At 38.0% G+C, this 17,388-nt stretch overlaps 1 protein-coding gene across 1 annotated transcript; it reads left to right on the top strand.

Annotated features, from left to right (window-relative positions):
- Positions 1–1,383: 1,383 nt before the first annotated feature.
- Positions 1,384–17,236, top strand: tcf25 (TCF25 ribosome quality control complex subunit). Its single transcript, XM_028584716.1, has 18 exons — positions 1,384–1,747; positions 3,030–3,176; positions 3,283–3,354; positions 3,641–3,765; positions 4,900–4,965; positions 5,077–5,159; positions 7,102–7,232; positions 7,856–7,955; positions 8,198–8,291; positions 8,430–8,522; positions 10,345–10,450; positions 10,537–10,696; positions 12,047–12,134; positions 12,382–12,540; positions 12,626–12,716; positions 13,219–13,298; positions 13,451–13,526; positions 16,719–17,236. The coding sequence occupies exons 1-18, from the start codon at positions 1,544–1,546 to the stop codon at positions 16,884–16,886; spliced, it is 2,043 nt and encodes a 680-aa protein (XP_028440517.1). The 5' UTR covers positions 1,384–1,543; the 3' UTR covers positions 16,887–17,236.
- Positions 17,237–17,388: the final 152 nt, after the last annotated feature.

The following is a 17,388-nucleotide window of genomic DNA, read 5'->3' on the forward strand; positions in this document are numbered from 1 at the left end:
TATTCATAATTCAAATTGAAAGTCCAAAGGGAAATCAAAGCGAGATCAAATTAAAAATATTATTATTTTTTAAATTTTCCATTTGGCTTTGGCTTTTGAATTTAATATTTGGCTTTTGAATTTCAATTTATCATTGGCTTTTAATTTTCATTTAATATTTGGCTTTTGAATTTCAATTTAACATTGGATTTTAATTTTCATTTAATATTTGGCTTTTGAATTTCAATTTAACATTGGATTTTAATTTTCATTTAATATTTGGCTTTTGAATTTCCATTTAACATTGCCTTTTCATTTGGACTTGACACATGTCAATGTAAATGAGGAGGCGTGGCCCAAAGGCTGGTGGGAGGGTCTAATGTTAAATTGAAATTCAAAAGCCAAATGAAAATTAAAATCCAATGTTAAATTGAAATTCAAAAGCAAAATATTAAATGAAAATTAAAATCCAATGTTAAATTGAAATTCAAAAGCCAAATATTAAATTAAAATTAAAATCCAATGTTAAATTGAAATTCAAAAGCCAAATATTAAATTAAAATTAAAATCCAATGTTAAATTGAAATTCAAAAGCCAAATATTAAATGAAAATTAAAATCCAATGTTAAATTGAAATTCAAAAGCCAAATATTAAATGAAAATTAAAATCCAATGTTAAATTGAAATTCAAAAGCCAAATATTAAATGAAAATGAAAAGCCAATGATGAATTGAAATTCAAAAGCCAAATATTAAATTCAAAAGCCAAAGCCAAATGGAAAATTTAAAAAATAATAATATTTTTAATTTGATCTTGCTTTGTTTTCCCTTTTGACTTTCAATTTCTCTTTGGACTTTCAATTTGAATTATAAATAAATATTTCCATACAGCACTATACAATACAAATTTCAATGCACAAAAAAGTGCATTAACGAAATGCCTATTTAGAAAGACTTAAAAATATGAAAGAGTAGGGAAATTATAACATTATCAGAACTTAAATAAGTGACAACCACCAACTGAAAGGCAATTACAGTTCCTATATGCTAGGACTGTATGAGTATGAATACTACTGTCTTTATGGTTTTACTTATACTGTGCCTCCTATTATTATTTGCTTGTGATATTTGACACGTTTTATCTGATTGCGCCAATTGTTTATGATATGTCTTTATATGTATCAATTGCTGGCATTGTGTATTTCCTACTATGCACCTTGATTGTCAAACATTTTAGCTTTTCATCCTATACTACTCTGTTTAACTGCGTTATGTAGGCTATCACTTGCCTTCTCCTGTTCTTATTTTGCATAGTGTCTGTTTAATTGTACCTTGAAACCTAAAAATACAAATACGCTCCATAAAATGAATGAATACTCATTGATGCAATTTCCCATCTATCCTGTGGAGGGCAGAGACAACACCGGAAGCGTTGAAACATTTAGGAGAAGAAGAAGAAGCCGCCAATGGAATTGATTCCTCGTTTGTTTGCTGTGTCTGTCAGCTAACTAAAAACTACTTTAATCGCAAGTATTGTCGTGTATGTGTCCCATGAACAGTGGACAATGTCTACCCGTGCCCTACGAAGGCTCAAAGGGAAACAGCGGGGTCAGGAGGCCTTGGACCTCGGGGATCTAACTTTGGGTGACAGTCCGGAGGAGCAGGCTGCGGGTGAAGAGGAGCAGCTGGACACGGCTAATAGCAAAGCCAGCAGCCGAAAGGCAAAGAAAAACAAGGCTCCGAAAAACGTCAGCAACATTTATGAATTGGTAAGGTGACGGTGTAATTCTCCAAACTAACTAGCTAGCTAACTTACATGTTACTTTTAACATAACGTTACGTTTTTCTTCCGGCAGATGATATCAGCGAGCTCTCTGTTGATAAACCTAGCTAACAAGGTAGCCGCGTATAGTTAACGCTAGCTCGTTTCTCTGCTTATTTAACTAAACTAGATACATTACGTTAAGGTTAAAGTTAGCTAGCAAGCTGTATATCGCTTTAGAAAATCAATGGGAAGTAGTCTACAGCACCAACCTGAAGAAAACGCTTACAAAACAGGTCCAGTGTAGGCTACTGTACAACGCAACAGCATGTTTACCAACGTTAGCCTTTTAAATTGTATTCTTAAAGTGACACAAAATAGAGACATAGAACGTTAGCTAAAAATCTGCACATGATGCAACTTGTCTGTCCTTCTCTCTTTTTTGGTAAATACAATTATCTATTCATTTTTATCAAATGTTGGACAGATGAAAATGTAAACTAATAAAGTAGAATTGATTTGTGGATTCGTACAAACCTTGCCTTTGACCGAGCTAATATCAATATGTCGTGACACTTGAATTGAAAGTACGTAGAAAGAGTTATTCTCATTAAAATGTTACTATGAAAAAGAAACTAAGACCGCTTTTTTGTCTTTAGGTTGTTGTGTTGTAATTGTTGGAGCTTGTATTGCAAGACAAATTTCCGTGTCTACGGACAATAAAGTGCTATCCATCTACAATTGATTTGAGCAGTCATGAAACGATATGTGCTTAGTGTTAGGAATCCAAGTATCACTGTAAATCTAGACATCACCTCGCTATTATATCAAGCTGAGATATACTTTACATTGACTTTTTAAAAATCATAATGCATGACTGAATGAATTGATGACGTTTTTTACTGTGTAAAATGAAATTATCAATTATGCAGATTAATAGTTGTCACAACAGTAAGCTCATTTAATGTGTGAGCGGTTTACATCAAGAACTATTAAATCTCTACCCTAATCTTACAATTTGTTCACACCACAAACCATCCACAAGCTATGGTTTACAGCATTGAGTATGTATTTCCTTTTTCTTGTCATCTTGAACACACAGATCTTGTCCATGAGTAGTGCTTGGCATTGGATTGTTGTAACCATGACATGATTTCAGGAAGAGATGATGTTGTCTTGATGTTGAAGTCTGTTGCGATGTTCCATCTAGCTCCATCTATGGGGTTTTTACTCCCTTTTAGCACTGCTTTACCCAACGCACTCTCTTGCCAATGTCACATTTTTACTAGATTGGTGATGCAGACAACGAGGCAGAGAACATCTCACCTGATGAAGAAGCAGAGAAACCAGATGGAAATAAAACAAGTGGCACGGAAAAGAATGATAACCCAGGCATTAAGAAACCAGATCACAAGCAAGAGAATGCATCTACAAAGGTAAAGGTGAAGCAATGTGAGAAGTCTTTCTGCGATTCTCTGATTTGACTCTCTGATTCTTCTGTTCTAAATTTGCATATATTACACTGTCATCTCTCTTAAACAGTCTTTATCTGGAGACAGAGTTAAAAAGAAGAAGAAAAAGAAGAAGACGAAGGTGACACTAGAAGGTGGACAGGTAAATTTGTTGAAAAGGGATTCTGTAACTGCTCTGGTATGACATTAAATACAATAAATGATAACCCACACTATATTCTTAAAATGAATGACCACTTTATTAATATTTTTGTTAGCATTCATTACATGTAATGAAATCCTTTTTACTGATAATAACACTTGCAATCACTCGCCAGAAACTACACACACAATATACAAACTGTAGCTTCTTTTGGGAAGCGAACAACAAACACACTCTTTTTTTTTTTTTTTTTTTTTTCTTTTTTTTTTTTTTAAATGATTTTCAGGAGGCTGTACCAGATGATAACATTGATTTATTGCTGGAAAACCTGGGGCAGACCAATGGTCTGAGTTTGCAAAATGAGGATTGCGGAGGCTCTGACAGAAGATCTGTGCTACATGTGGAGCACAGGTGAGGAGCCCAACATCTTTCATGGTCATAAAATAGATAGATTCAGATCAGATATCTTGGTCAGTGGTCCCTTCAGTTGTCTCACGTACTATCACTATAATATACATGTCTGTGTAATTCCTAATTTCCACCATGTGGGGGCACTTGGCTCACACAAGAAAAGCCAACTATTTGGAGTCTGTCTGTCTCAGGAGATGCACTGCATTGAATCAACACAGAATTACAAAAGGTTAAAACTTGTTGAAATATGTTAAACATCTGGCCACACGATCCTTGATGTCAGAGCAGATTATTTCAATTAGCTGTCCAAGGCAAATTACCTGTGTTGATAGCAAAAGCTAAAAAACACGAAGACGTTTATCACTGATATGTACTTTTCTTATAACCTCCACAGAAACCTTATTTGCCACAATTTTTGTTCATGGCAGAAGATACCATTAAAATGTAAAAGTTGACTTTGCTAACCTTAAAACGGGCAGAATAATCTGCATACTGACCGTCACAAATTATGAGGCTTGGATTGGGTGTCTCACTGGTATGATTGGTTACCTAATCTTGCCTTCCATATGTTAACTATTTGTTTAGTTTGTTGGTTGATGGTTATCAGTCAACATGTCAACATTGCCTCATTCTTAATGTGACAACTATTTTAAATCACTATTGTGACTGGTTGCCTATATTCCTTTTTAGATTTCAATTCCAACCTTTGTAATGAAGTTAGATTTTTTACTGAGTTGTCCATGTTTATATAGCCTGCATGAAACAACACAGTAGAAACATGGGAAGTATCTAAGATGCACTTTTAGTAGTCCTTCTTTGGGACATTGTAATCAATAACATCCACCGTTGCATAATTACAGAGCTGTGCAGTCGGATTCTTTTAGCACCACAGTTGTCTTTTTCTAAGTCCTTATGAATTCTGTTTTACTTGACCTCATGATGTTTTCCATCGAGGTCAAGAAAAATATTTAGGGAAAGGCACAGAACGTAGTTTTTAAAAAAAATTTTTTTTACTATTTGACCGCAGACCCAGACTGACGCATCTAAAATATCTAAATCAAACAGCCCCTATGTATCCCTTGGAATGTGTTTCCTCAGCCGATCTGAATGTCCTTTTCTGTGTAAATACATTAGGAACCTCAACCCAGAGACGGAGCTGAAGAGATATTTTGGGGCTCGAGCTGTTCAGGGGGATCAAAGGTAAAAAGAAAAGTGAAAATGTTTTGAGATTGTTCGGCTTAAAATGGCCCACGTTGTCTGTATGTATGCAGTATATTCTCGTGTTCAATTTAATGTTTTTTTTTTTGGCAGACCTCGACAGAGAAACAGACAGTTTCACCGTAGCACCTGGATGACCAGTCCTAAAGACAGCTGGCCTCGCTTCAGCCGCCCAGGTAGGCGTTTCCTCACGGTCAGGTTTTTTAAATGAATAATTTCAGGCTGAAACTGACTGTAGACATTTTAATATTTGTTGATATTATGAGCTGTTGCACAAAACAGTAGAATAATACAATACATAATGTAATTAGCTATTTTGACCCCAAATGACTCCTGTTTTTCTCTTAATATACTGTATGTTGTTTAAAAATGAAAACACTATTGGCGTCACGGGGGCTAAGTGGTTTTAAGATTCATACACCAAAACACAAACGCATATGAAACATTTATATGCCTCCGCGCCAGTTATCCGTCTGTCCCATTCTCGTGAATGCGATATCTCAGGAAGGCCATGAGGGAATTTCTTCAAACTTGGCACAAACTCGAGGATGGACAGATTAGAATTTTGTGGTCAAAGGTCTAGGTCAGTTTGACCTAACAAAACACATCTAATAGGACAAAATTATGAAGTGATGACATTTTATATACCCAAAAGTTCAAAGGTCAACTTTACTCTGACATAATGTTCCGCAATAACGCTTTTCTGGGCATTTTTTTAACGCCATAACTCAGGAACAGAAGAGGAGATTGTGACCATATTTCACATTTGGTCTGATACTGAATTGCTGTCACTAGTCTTGAAACTATGGTAACTGTACAGATCTTCTGTGCTGCCGTGTTAAAGATGTGTGTGAAGCATTTTAGAATTTGTAGCTTCTTTGCAGCAACATCCATATTTGAAGCATTGTTTTCATTGCTACGACTTTGTGTTCCTTCAGAATGGGCCCTTTCATTTTTATGATGTGAACAATACAAGGAATTTGGGTTCCGTTTCTCTAAATTAACTTGCACTCTAATAGACAAAGCAGAATAAGAACAACAAAGCTTAACAAAGTCAAGTCAAATCAATTTTATTTACATATCCCTATATCACAATTAAAACATTTGCCACATGGGGCTTCACAATCTGTTCAGCGAACCACATCCTCTATCCTTAGACCCTCGACTCGGATGAGGAACAACTCACAGGCTTTGATCTTGTCCCCCCTCGTGTCTGCAACGATCTGCCAATCTGTAACAGCATATTGTAGGGAAGGTGAGAAGCGTTATCCAAGATGGCTTTGTCCCTCGTCCTCCTTTCCGCCACTGCCTCCACACTGTCCTGTTCCAACCTGATCACCCAGCTGGCCTTTCTTGACAGCTTGTTGAGGCTGCTGACCTCCAAGCCTTGATGCCACCACCCTTAGCACACCAAGAAGAAGAACAGAGCACTGGCTACTACAGACTGATAGAAGATCTGCAGTAGCAGTTGCATTTCTTTTGAATCTCCTCAACAATAACCGTCTGCTCTGTCCCATCCTAAAGAGGGCTTCAGTATTGTGAGTCCAGTCCAGTTTTTAATTAATTTGGACCCCAATATACTTGTATGAGTCCACCCTCTTCACTTCCTTTCCCTGGATGACAATCAGCACAGATTCCAGTTCCTCTGCTCATTGATTTAGCTGATAATGAGCTTCAGGTGATTGCCGTTGCACCATGTGAGGAAGCTCTCTATCAGTCCTCTGTACTCCTCTGGAAGAAATGGTCTCTAAGTGAAGACAGCATGTTTTCAATGGAAATGATTCACTGGAATCATGTAGTGATAATTTCCCATTGGGGATCGATAACGAGTATAACTAATTAAATTATAACTTCCATTTAGCTGAAAAATACACACTGAAAGTATTTTAAAGTCTTCACTTCATATGTAATATGAGTCATGGACAGACATGGATGTAAACTGCCTGGTTGGCGGAGGCATACAACCGCAAAGCAGTAATTCTTCTTACACTATGATATCAATTGCACAAGCTCCATTTGTTATGTACTCTTGCTTATTCAATTAGTGTGAATTAAATATATCTTCTGTTGTGTCTTCCTTTTATATGTTGTTCTTAACTCGGTTTGATGTCTCCATAGGAATCTCAATGACCTTACTGCAGTCAAAGGATGGCATTCAATTCTTCACCTTTGAGCACGGTCGGGACTACCAACAAGTACAGTTCAAGTTCCTGGATGCTGTCGAGTCCATGGATCCCAACAACATTGTGGTAAAAAAAATTCTGCTGTGCAGTTTGGTGTCAGTGAGTTTGATGATGATGTGGTAATATTTTAAATCAGTCCCCGTCAGTATTGATGTTTCCAGGGATGCATTAAAAAAAATCAGTCATATGCGGTGGCAAGAATGGTCACGTAACATTGCATAGCCAATGTTATCTATTCTAGCCTTTTTAACCATTGAAGCGGCATGAAACAATTATTTTGAATCAACTGCAATTAAAATAACCTCAGTCTAATTCATATAAGACTGTGTACCTAAAACCATAGGAGAGAAGTCATCGTTCAGTCCCAATGAGCACTGCAGTTGAGAAAAAAAAAAAATCCATCCACCAAACTTAAAATTCAGCTGCCCGCATCTTTCGTGTGGTGAAGTTAGATGTAGAGCTTTGTCGTTATTATTCATGTGTTTGTGTTATTTTACAGTTAAACCCAGGCCAATGGCAGTTTGCCTGTGTATGTGTGTAGACATAATGAGAAATCTACAGTTGCAGAGATAGTGTAACCAGATGCATTTAAAAAAAAAAAACAATTGGACTCATGTCTTGTAATCAAACTTCTCCTGTTGAAAGCTGACTTTATGTCTCACTCTTGTCTCTCCTCTTTTTCTGTCCAGGCATTGCTACAGCTCAACCCCTACCACATTGATTCCTTGCTGCAGCTCTCTGATGTCTGCCGCATACAGGAGGATCAGGAGATGGCCAGGGATCTCATCGGTGAGGATCGTAGGCTCCTTCTGTAAATCACATCAACTCTCTGTATTTAGCGTCCAGCAATGACCCATACTGATGCTATTTGTTGTATTATTGCATGGTGATGATTTCTTCCTATATATTCTTAAGCTATTGGCAAATGTGTTTAGTACTGCTTCCTGTTCATTGTGCCCAGTTTTCTGACTCTTCAGTGACATTTTTTGTTGTGGATATAAAGAAATTATGATTATTTTTTTTTTTCTCAGAGCGGGCCATGTACAGCTTTGAGTGTGCCTTTCATCCTTTATTCAGTCTGACCTCGGGTACCAGCAGACTTGATTATCTGCGACCAGAGAACAGGTTGGTCATTTTTTTCCCCTCTTTTTTTGCTTTTGTTAGACACCTTGCTTTTGTGAGACAACTCTATATTATTGTTTATAACTTAAATTGTGTTTGAAGGACTCAGCCATTCAATGATTTAGTCATCTCTGTTTGCAGGGCATTTTATTTGGCTCTTTATAAGCACATGATGTTCCTGGAGAAGAGAGGCTGCCCACGGACGGCTCTGGAGTACTGCAAACTGATCCTGAGGTACAAAGGGAAAAGCTCGAGCACTGGGAAAGACCAGCTATATAGTTAAAGGGAAATGGTCATATTTTTAGATACAGAAAACACCACACACTTTTATGGTGTCTTCATGACTAACTCATCTACTCCGTTTCCATTATCTCTGAACACCACTCTATTGCTAGAAGGAAGGGGGCACTTGAGATGGTCTTTTCTCTCTGTTGTGTCTGTAAATTCTAAATTGACATCACATTGAATAATATTGCATATTATCGCATGCTAGCTAATCAAAAAGAACTCTTCTTTCCCTAAATAAAGTAACCACCAACAGCAGTCATCAGACTTGGAAGATAGTCTTCTAAGACTGTTAACAATTAGGTTTGTATTCTGACAGTGGTTATTCTTTTTAGGCACAGGGGAAGTCCAAAAGTAACTTTTTGTTTGTTTTTTGACATAGTTATATGTTCTATTCCGTGATTCCGAGTGTGACTACTTATAGCGATCAACGCTGCCCCCCCCTCAAAATTATGTATAAGGTGGTAAGCAATTGAACATGTGTTTCAGACAAGACCTTCCAAATTCCTTATGTGCCATTTTATTGATGACGAGATGTTCTTTAAATACATTGAATGCTTTCCCCCATTTAATAAACTACAACAGGGATATAGTGAAATACAGGCTAATGCTAGATAAAACATTGATAAAATCCCAAAGCAATATAAATGTTAAAATCTCATTACATAACATAGAACCTTCTGTATCCCGATCACTTCCGTTAGGCTTTATAGGGCCGTTCCTTGGCACTGTTTGCCATAGCCTGAGCTTTACAACCGAACTACATAATGGTCAATTCTTATCTATGACTTTCATCAAACTCTGGCTTCCTTACTTAATGACAGCTATGTTCTGGTCCTTTTGTAAAGCAACAGTGTGGGAATGAAAGATGACAGCTGTCCCTCTCTTACCAGCAGTAAATAAATCACTATCTGCTTAAAATGGCAACATGAAGGATAACAAAATCTGTCTGAAGAACGGTCTCACATATATGATGTGATTTACACTGTCAATTGTGTGTTTTAGAGAAAAGAAACAATACTTGGGAGTATTAAATGCATCATGGTGGATTTTGAAGGAAATCTGAAAAAATAACTTATACTACATATACTTATACTACACTATCATTGCAAGTAGCAATTTGTGCACAGCAGAGCCACTCCATTGTTCCTTAAGCTCAAGCTTCACAATTTACTCTGAAAGCAAATAGCAGAGCAGGTGGATTTTTGATGCTGTCTGGTTTCTGATGTCCTATTTATTCTTTTATTTAAAGGTGGAGTTTAACAAAAAGTGTATTGGATTCGAATTGCAAATTCAGCGATTATCTCATCAAGTTCTGCTAGCTGTCAGTTCTGTGTGTGCGCAAAAAAAAAAAACAGTGTTAATTTACAGCCCTGGCTCTGTAAATGGGAAATAAAAAAAGTGGCACAGACCGAGCCACACAGCACTATTCCATTGTGCTCGTGCACAGGAAAGGCCATGGCTGTATAAGAGAGAGGCAGTGGGAGCGAGAGGGACGGTAAATCTGGCACATGCTGAAGGAGCTGTTACAGGAGGGGTGTATTTGTTTGGGTGTTGAGTTCAAATATCAACAATCTTTTTACAGAATAGCAGACTCCACCTTTTTTTTTTTTTTTTTTTTTTTTTTTTTTTAAGGACAGAACAGTGTGTCACACAGGTTATTTTTAATGTTACACCCTGGAGTGTGGGATGAGAGTTATAATTGTACTTGGTTTCAGATATGCCTTAGTATTCATTTGCTTCTGTTCTTGTCTGCCACTCTTTTAATTAGTTTGGACCCAGACTCTGACCCACTTTGCATGCTCCTGCTCATCGATTTCTTGACGCTGCGCTCCAGAGAGTATCAGTCTCTCCTCCAGTTACATCAGGATTGGGAGGTACAGTGTGCTATAATGGGTGTGGGTGTGTATGACAGTGTTAACTTTTCAGTCTGATACAGAAATGGTTTGTTTTTGTGTTGCAGGAGCACAGAAATCTTTCTCAGCTGCCAAACTTTGCATTCTCCACTGCACTCTGCCATTTCCATCTCAGTCAGCAGGAAGATGTGGACCCTGAAGAAAGTGTCAAAGAGAGACACAAAGCTGACCAGTTGCTGCAGAATGCTCTCATCATGTTCCCTGGAGGTTAGACTCTTAGAAATGAACCACTTCCAGTCTATGAATATTTAGACATGATTGCCCTTCAGTCACTTCTTCACATTGTTTGTGGTATGAATAAAAATATACTATATTACCTCTTTCGCACCACCTATCAGGGTTGTCTAATCGGTGTTAAACCCTCCTTTTGGAAATTTAAACCAAGCCAGTCAACAGGGGCGTCGGACTGGGGGGAAAAAGGGGACTGAGTACCCAGGGCCCTCATGTTAGGAGGACCCAAAAAGATGCTAGAATGAATAGCTGTGGAGGGGCCCATAGAAAATGCCTTTCTACAGGGCCCAGAATTTTGAGCTAGGCCCCTGCCACTCAACATGGATATATCCCTGGTAATGACAATTCAGAGATCACCTGGGTCAACCCGGTACTGGACACATACTCCAGTCCAAAAAAAAAAAAAAAAAAAATTCCAGTTGTATACCACAAGAACTAATATGTTTTGTAGCTACTTGAATTTGTCATTGTACAGTAGGCTGACAGAAATTATGCTTGAGTTTGTTTTGTTCTAAAATACAACTAAATAACCATCAAACACTTTTGTGCAGTACAAATTTCTCCTCCTCTGCATATTATTGCAGCAGCTGGAAAAGGAAGTAGGTTACTCGATTATCGATTTATGACTATTTTAAGACGAGGGGAGAACATTTTTGTTTGATTTGATTAAAAAGTTGGGCTTTCCTGTCTGCTTCAAAAAAGGGAGAGATTCGCGCTCCCCAGCAGCCGAACTAAACTGCAGACGTGTGACTCATGCCAGAAAGAGGGAGTAAGAGCGGCGGTGCCGAGAGAATTAAACAAAACGTGTTTTTTATGCGTTTAAAGTTCTAATGCTGGGTTTTAACAGGGAGTTTTGCCTGTAAAACTCTGGTATCGCTCTGCAAAAGGCAGACTAGTGAACATCCTGGCAACCGCAGCCAGCGGACTGTTCGGAAATGAATTGAACCGCTCCGCACTGCTGTTGTTGAAGCTGCCTGTTAACATCCTAGTTTTATACAGTCTATGGTGAAAACCCAGCATGAAGCACAGTGAGACAAAATTTAAGTTGTTTTTTCAAAGTGTGAGGCGACCCAGGTGGTGCGTAATTTACAATGAAATCGAGCCTAGTCTAACCTGATCAAACCCACCTCGCTACCTTGGTCGCAAAGCCGAGTAGATCAAGGACGGTTACCCCATTCAAACACACGGTCGACCTGGGTATAACCCTGATTGAGCCACTGATGTGAAAGGGGGATAAAATAGTAGGGATTACTTGCGATTCACATCAAGGAAGTTGTACATATGTACTTTCACTTACTTATGTTGCTATAAATGTGTTTCCTGCAGTCTTGATTCCTCTACTGGATCTCTGTACTGTGCAGCCAGATCCCACTGTCACCTCACATGCCTTCTTTGGCCCAACGAGCCAGATAGGGTAATGCATGCTCCCTTTGTTTTTTGAAGTTTTGCAACGAATCAATTCCAATGTATCAATTTAACCACATTAATTTATTTGTAAATTCAAATTCAATACTGTATAGTTATTAGTTCAACCAATGTATTATTGCTATGAATCTTTTCATGGCCTTTATTTTTATCCCTATTTTGTATCCACTTTGCTTTTCCATTATGTTTCTCTTACCCTAACTTTAAAAAACGTATCCTACCCTCTCTGTCTCTAGGCAGCCCCCAGCCCTGGCTGAACTGACTGCTCTGTATGTGGGGAGAACTCACAGCCTGTGGAGGGAGGCAGCAGTAATGCTGTGGTTGGAAGAGTCTGTGAAAGAGGTGCTGCGTCGAGTTGATGCCAAAGACCCACTGGTGGAGGACTGCCAAAACAAGTAAGATCTCAATGAGCTTCTCTGCTGCCACAGTTCTGTGCAGTTATGCCCCATATGTTAGCATAACTTCATCACTCTGTTTTAGGAGAAAGCAAAGGTACCAGAGTGCACCAAGGAACATCCATCGTCACGTCCTCCTCTCTGAGATCAAAGAAGCCACATCAAGTCTGCCTCTGGTAAGAAACGATCAGCAACCACACTTAAACACAATTCACTTTATCCACAATTTCCTCAGTCCACTCACCAATAGACGATAGAGGTGTGATGGGTATCAAAAGGATCACAGTCTTCTTTCTTATGCACTTTTAGGTTTTTAAATCCTAAAAAGCCAGATCATTTTAATGAATACATAATCACACTACAAGAAACACGTGGCCTCCTTGACTGGAAAATTCTACCACAGCGGAGATATTAACAGAGAGACCATTATACAAGAAGCATATAATCTGTGCTGTACATAAAATCCTCACAAAGACTCCAATGAGGGTCTTAATGTGTAATTGTCGGGATAACAAAGATGATAAAATTAGGCTCCATAAATTGGTTCCACACCTGGCTTTTAGGTAGTACAGTAGTATCAATAGAATGCTCATCACCTCTTTAGTAGTCATGTATCTCTGAACTCATGCGTCCCTGAGGAGGTGAATCTAATCTTGTGTATTTGTTTGATACCCTCAGGAGGTGACCAGTCAGCCTGTGATGGGCTTTGACCCTCTACCCCCACTGGACTCAGTGATGTCGTACACCCGACCAGAGAGGTAATGGAGGAGCCATACAGCTGTGCACATGAAATACCATTGTACAGTCAAAGGAGACTCACATATTGTGCTTTACAAACAAACAGGCTTTTATATCCTCAATTTGCTTTTACGCTATAATAAGACTTCTGTGTGTTTTTGTGTACATATAGGCAGCACGTTGGTGCAACCAATGAGAGTACATTGTCGCTGTTTTTCCGGTCTTTGCTGCCAAACTTCAACTTTCAGGTGAGTTGCACAGATCAGGCAAAATAACCCTGGCAGGAAATAGGTCTGGGAAAATGAATTGATCAGGGGTTGTACAGTGCATGGGGCAAAAAAAACTGAATTCACATATGTTATTTATATTATGCATCTTAGTTATAATTTGTGAATTTGAGCAAGTTCCTCCTCAACCTAACTGTAGTGATGTCATCTAAAGACGAATACTGGTGCTGCTGCATTGAGGTATAATAAAAACTTCTGTGAACTCTAATAAACAACCCATGGTGTGGATGTGGGCACATCATATGATTAATAGCTGTAAGCACTATATTCAAATAAAACTCACGTAACAACTTGTGTAAGCTCACAGTTGGTGAATGATTCACTATGAACTGACCTGCTCCAAAGCAACGGAGTAACTGATGAAATGAGAAATCTTCATGTCCTAAATTGTTTTTTTTTGTATTGTTTACTTTTTCAAAATCATTGAATGAGCACAGCGTTGATTGTGTTTATGGTTGGGGTTTCTATTTAACGATTACTAAAATAACACACTGTGCTAATTAATAGCAGGACCCTTCAGGGCTGGTGGAAACATAAACTGGTAAAAGTTCTGGGAAAAAATGTTATCACACATGCTTGAATGATGGAATATTTCCCCCAAAGACTCATGGTTACCCTAAGGGGATGACAACTGCAAAAGATGAAAGGCCTATGACCATGTGACAGTTAATTCTGTACACCATTTCCCAGTGCCACTGAAGAACAAAACAATAACAACATTCATGAAGTGCGAAGTTATTTGGACCTTGGCTTTGCTGTCTCTTTTCCTAATAGTGATATTTTTTTTATTATTATTTTTTTTTTTTATTATGCTTTAATTTATAGAACCAAGTCAAATTTACTTCCCCATAATTATTGAGGGACATTTTCTCAATCTTGACTGTTACCTATATTTATAGGAACAACATCCATTGAATAATGTTATATACAATAGCTGGCCTTTATTGTGATGGCTGAATTTTGCTACGCTTTGCAGGTAGTACTGCAGCCTATATTTCAGTTGGAAATGTTTTAAAAAAAGGAAATTGAGTGCAACAGACATCAGAATATGTGGCTCATCTGTGTCTTCCAGTTGCTACCCTTGTGGACTCATGTGATGCACATAGGAAGTTTGACAGAACTTTGTGTTTGAGACTGCACATTTAAAAGAAAGAAGTGGATTATTTAAGATATTTTTGTCAAAGAAGTGGATGTTACTTTGAGGCTACCTAGCCAGTCCAGTGGACTGGAAAAAATGCCTCCCTTTTATTTTTTTTATTTGTAGAAATCCACTCCGTTATAAAGAGTTATAATTAGGTTTTGAATTATTTTAAAGCAATATAATGGTCAATTTAAGTTGGTGATTACATAACTTAAACTGCTCCAATTCTTGACTCATCCTTAGTACATATTAGCAACAAATGAGTGTTTGCCCTTTCTGCTTATTCACTCCACATCTTCAACACCACAACTTTGATGTTTAGGCATGAGGACTTGTGGGACATCCAAACGCACACTTTGTAACTGATCTGCATTTTTGTCATATTTGCCAGGTTTCGGCCCCATAATAAATATGGTCAGGCGGTATTTGACTTATCTGACTTTTCTAAAAAAAAAATGCCACCAATCTTTAGTAGATCATCACTGTTTCAAAGATGGAGAGCGATGTAAGTCTGTGGTGTTTTACAGCATCAACGGATGACTTTCTAAAATGTTCCAAGAGGAAAAGCCATTCAGGAGCTTGTGACCGACTGTATAAATCAAGTCTCAGCACTGTATAATAACATGTATATAGATGTATATCAATATTTTAATGTAATTAGGTTTTTATACTGTATTTCAGCCTGAATGGTACAGTCTTGTGCACATGCACATGAGCATCACATGCATGAGCATGTGGGTGACATTTGCCAATGGTTTCACACTATTGTACTGATCCACGGGTGGCAGTAAGGCAACAAGAAGTGCAACAGTGCACCCACAAAGGCAGGGAAGAAGATGTCAACCTAGTAAACCTGGATCTACACAATGCACAATTCATGCATTTTATTTACTTTAAAAATCTGCTTTGCAAATGTTTTATATGGAAATAAACACATTCAACACATTTGTAAGACCTCCAGAATGCAGACATTTTGTTTAGTCGAGCAACACTGAATGTTGTGAAAGCCACTATGTGTAGCATTTGAAAATGTTCTAACCTCAGCTAAAAAAAAACGTTGTGGCAGATAGCAATGTATTCGATGAATAGGCTGAAAGCAACAAATAGACTGAACCCATTTTCAACTGGGCTCCTTTCTATTTTTCTAAACTTCCTGTGATAACAAAATAAATGTCTGTAATTGTCCATAAAATTGAGTAGTGAATACTATTAAGACTCAAAGGCTTCTTGGTGCAGGGAAAGGACTTTAATGGTGCCAGACCAAGCACAGAAAACGTTTGTGTGGTTTATGTCCAAGCAGGGCTAAAACAAGCGAGCATTAAAAAGTTTGATAGAGTGGTTAGAAAGCCATTTGTGGCAGTCTTGATGATCCCCAAGTTTTTCTTGAGTTGCAACATAAATGTTATTTAAGAGTTATATGTTTAACTCATCATGGGTCTTTCAGTCCACTGCCAGTGTCAAACCAGTTGCAGCCACATTACAATACATACATCAGGTACACCCACACATTGAACATCCTGTGGGTCATCTATACATGCTTAAAGTTAACAGATGGGCCCGAGGCATGTTTCCATTAGGACAGTTCCATCCATCCTTATCATGTTATCCACTTATGTAGAGGAAGAGATACAATATGGATAAAGGAAATTATGTTAAGACTAGAGAAGATACGCTGCCCTGTTGTTCTTTTACTGAAATACAGTTACATATCTGCAAGCAACAAAATGTTGTCATATAACACAACCCTAAATTATCCTGGTATTGTTCTGTTAACGTTGAATGTTGTATTGTGTTTCTAAAACCATCGTGAAAGTACTTTTAAATGGGATCGTTTTGTGTTAATTAGATATGTCAGTGCTTGTATTGTGATAGCCATGTCAGCAATTTATGGTCTATGAAGGTGACACAGTCAAAGGTAACAAATTGTTAGTTTGAGAAGGGCAAATGCTAACATCATGGGTACTTAGAGTCTAGATAATTGTGTATGAACTGATGCCTCTTTTCTTAATAAGGGTGGACCGAGGCAGGAGGATGACATGGAAGTGGCTCGAGCCGGACAGGAGCTGAACCAGGAAGTGAATCGTCTGATGGTGGCAATGAGGGACATGCTGGCAAACATCAGGTTTCAAGAGCCACCGAGAGAGGACAACCCCTACAGAGATGAGGAGGAGTGGGACTGAGAGAGGAGGGAGACAGATGTGGAAAAAAAATGACATGAAAAATTTAAATATTTAATGGTGTTTATAATAATTAAGAAGACATGAAATGGGACTACTGAATAGTAGTTTGTTTTAATTGTCAGAATTTCCAAGTACTAAAGTGAAAAGAAGAGATGACTTGGTGTTACGTGCCTGTCCACTTCTCTGCTTTAGTGGCATTGATTAAAAAAATAAATAAACTGACTGGAGCAATCCAGACAATTATGAACATGGGGAACTTTGTTTCCAGAGTCTGAAAACAGCTCTCTTATGAACCTGTCGTGTTGCTGAAGTTGACGGTGTTATTTGTAATAAACATTTAGCAGTTCCAACATCTCCAGTCATTGGCAGTAAGCAGCACTAACACATAATCGGCGCTACTGTTCTTCTTCTGGTTTCTGGCTTTCGGAGAGTTTTTCATGTTTATAAACAATTGACTGATTTATGAAATAAGAACAAAGTTGGAAACAGTTCTTATGTTGAG

This window comes from Perca flavescens, chromosome 1 (genome assembly GCF_004354835.1).
Source record: "Perca flavescens isolate YP-PL-M2 chromosome 1, PFLA_1.0, whole genome shotgun sequence".
In the NCBI taxonomy this organism is placed as follows: domain Eukaryota; kingdom Metazoa; phylum Chordata; class Actinopteri; order Perciformes; family Percidae; genus Perca; species Perca flavescens.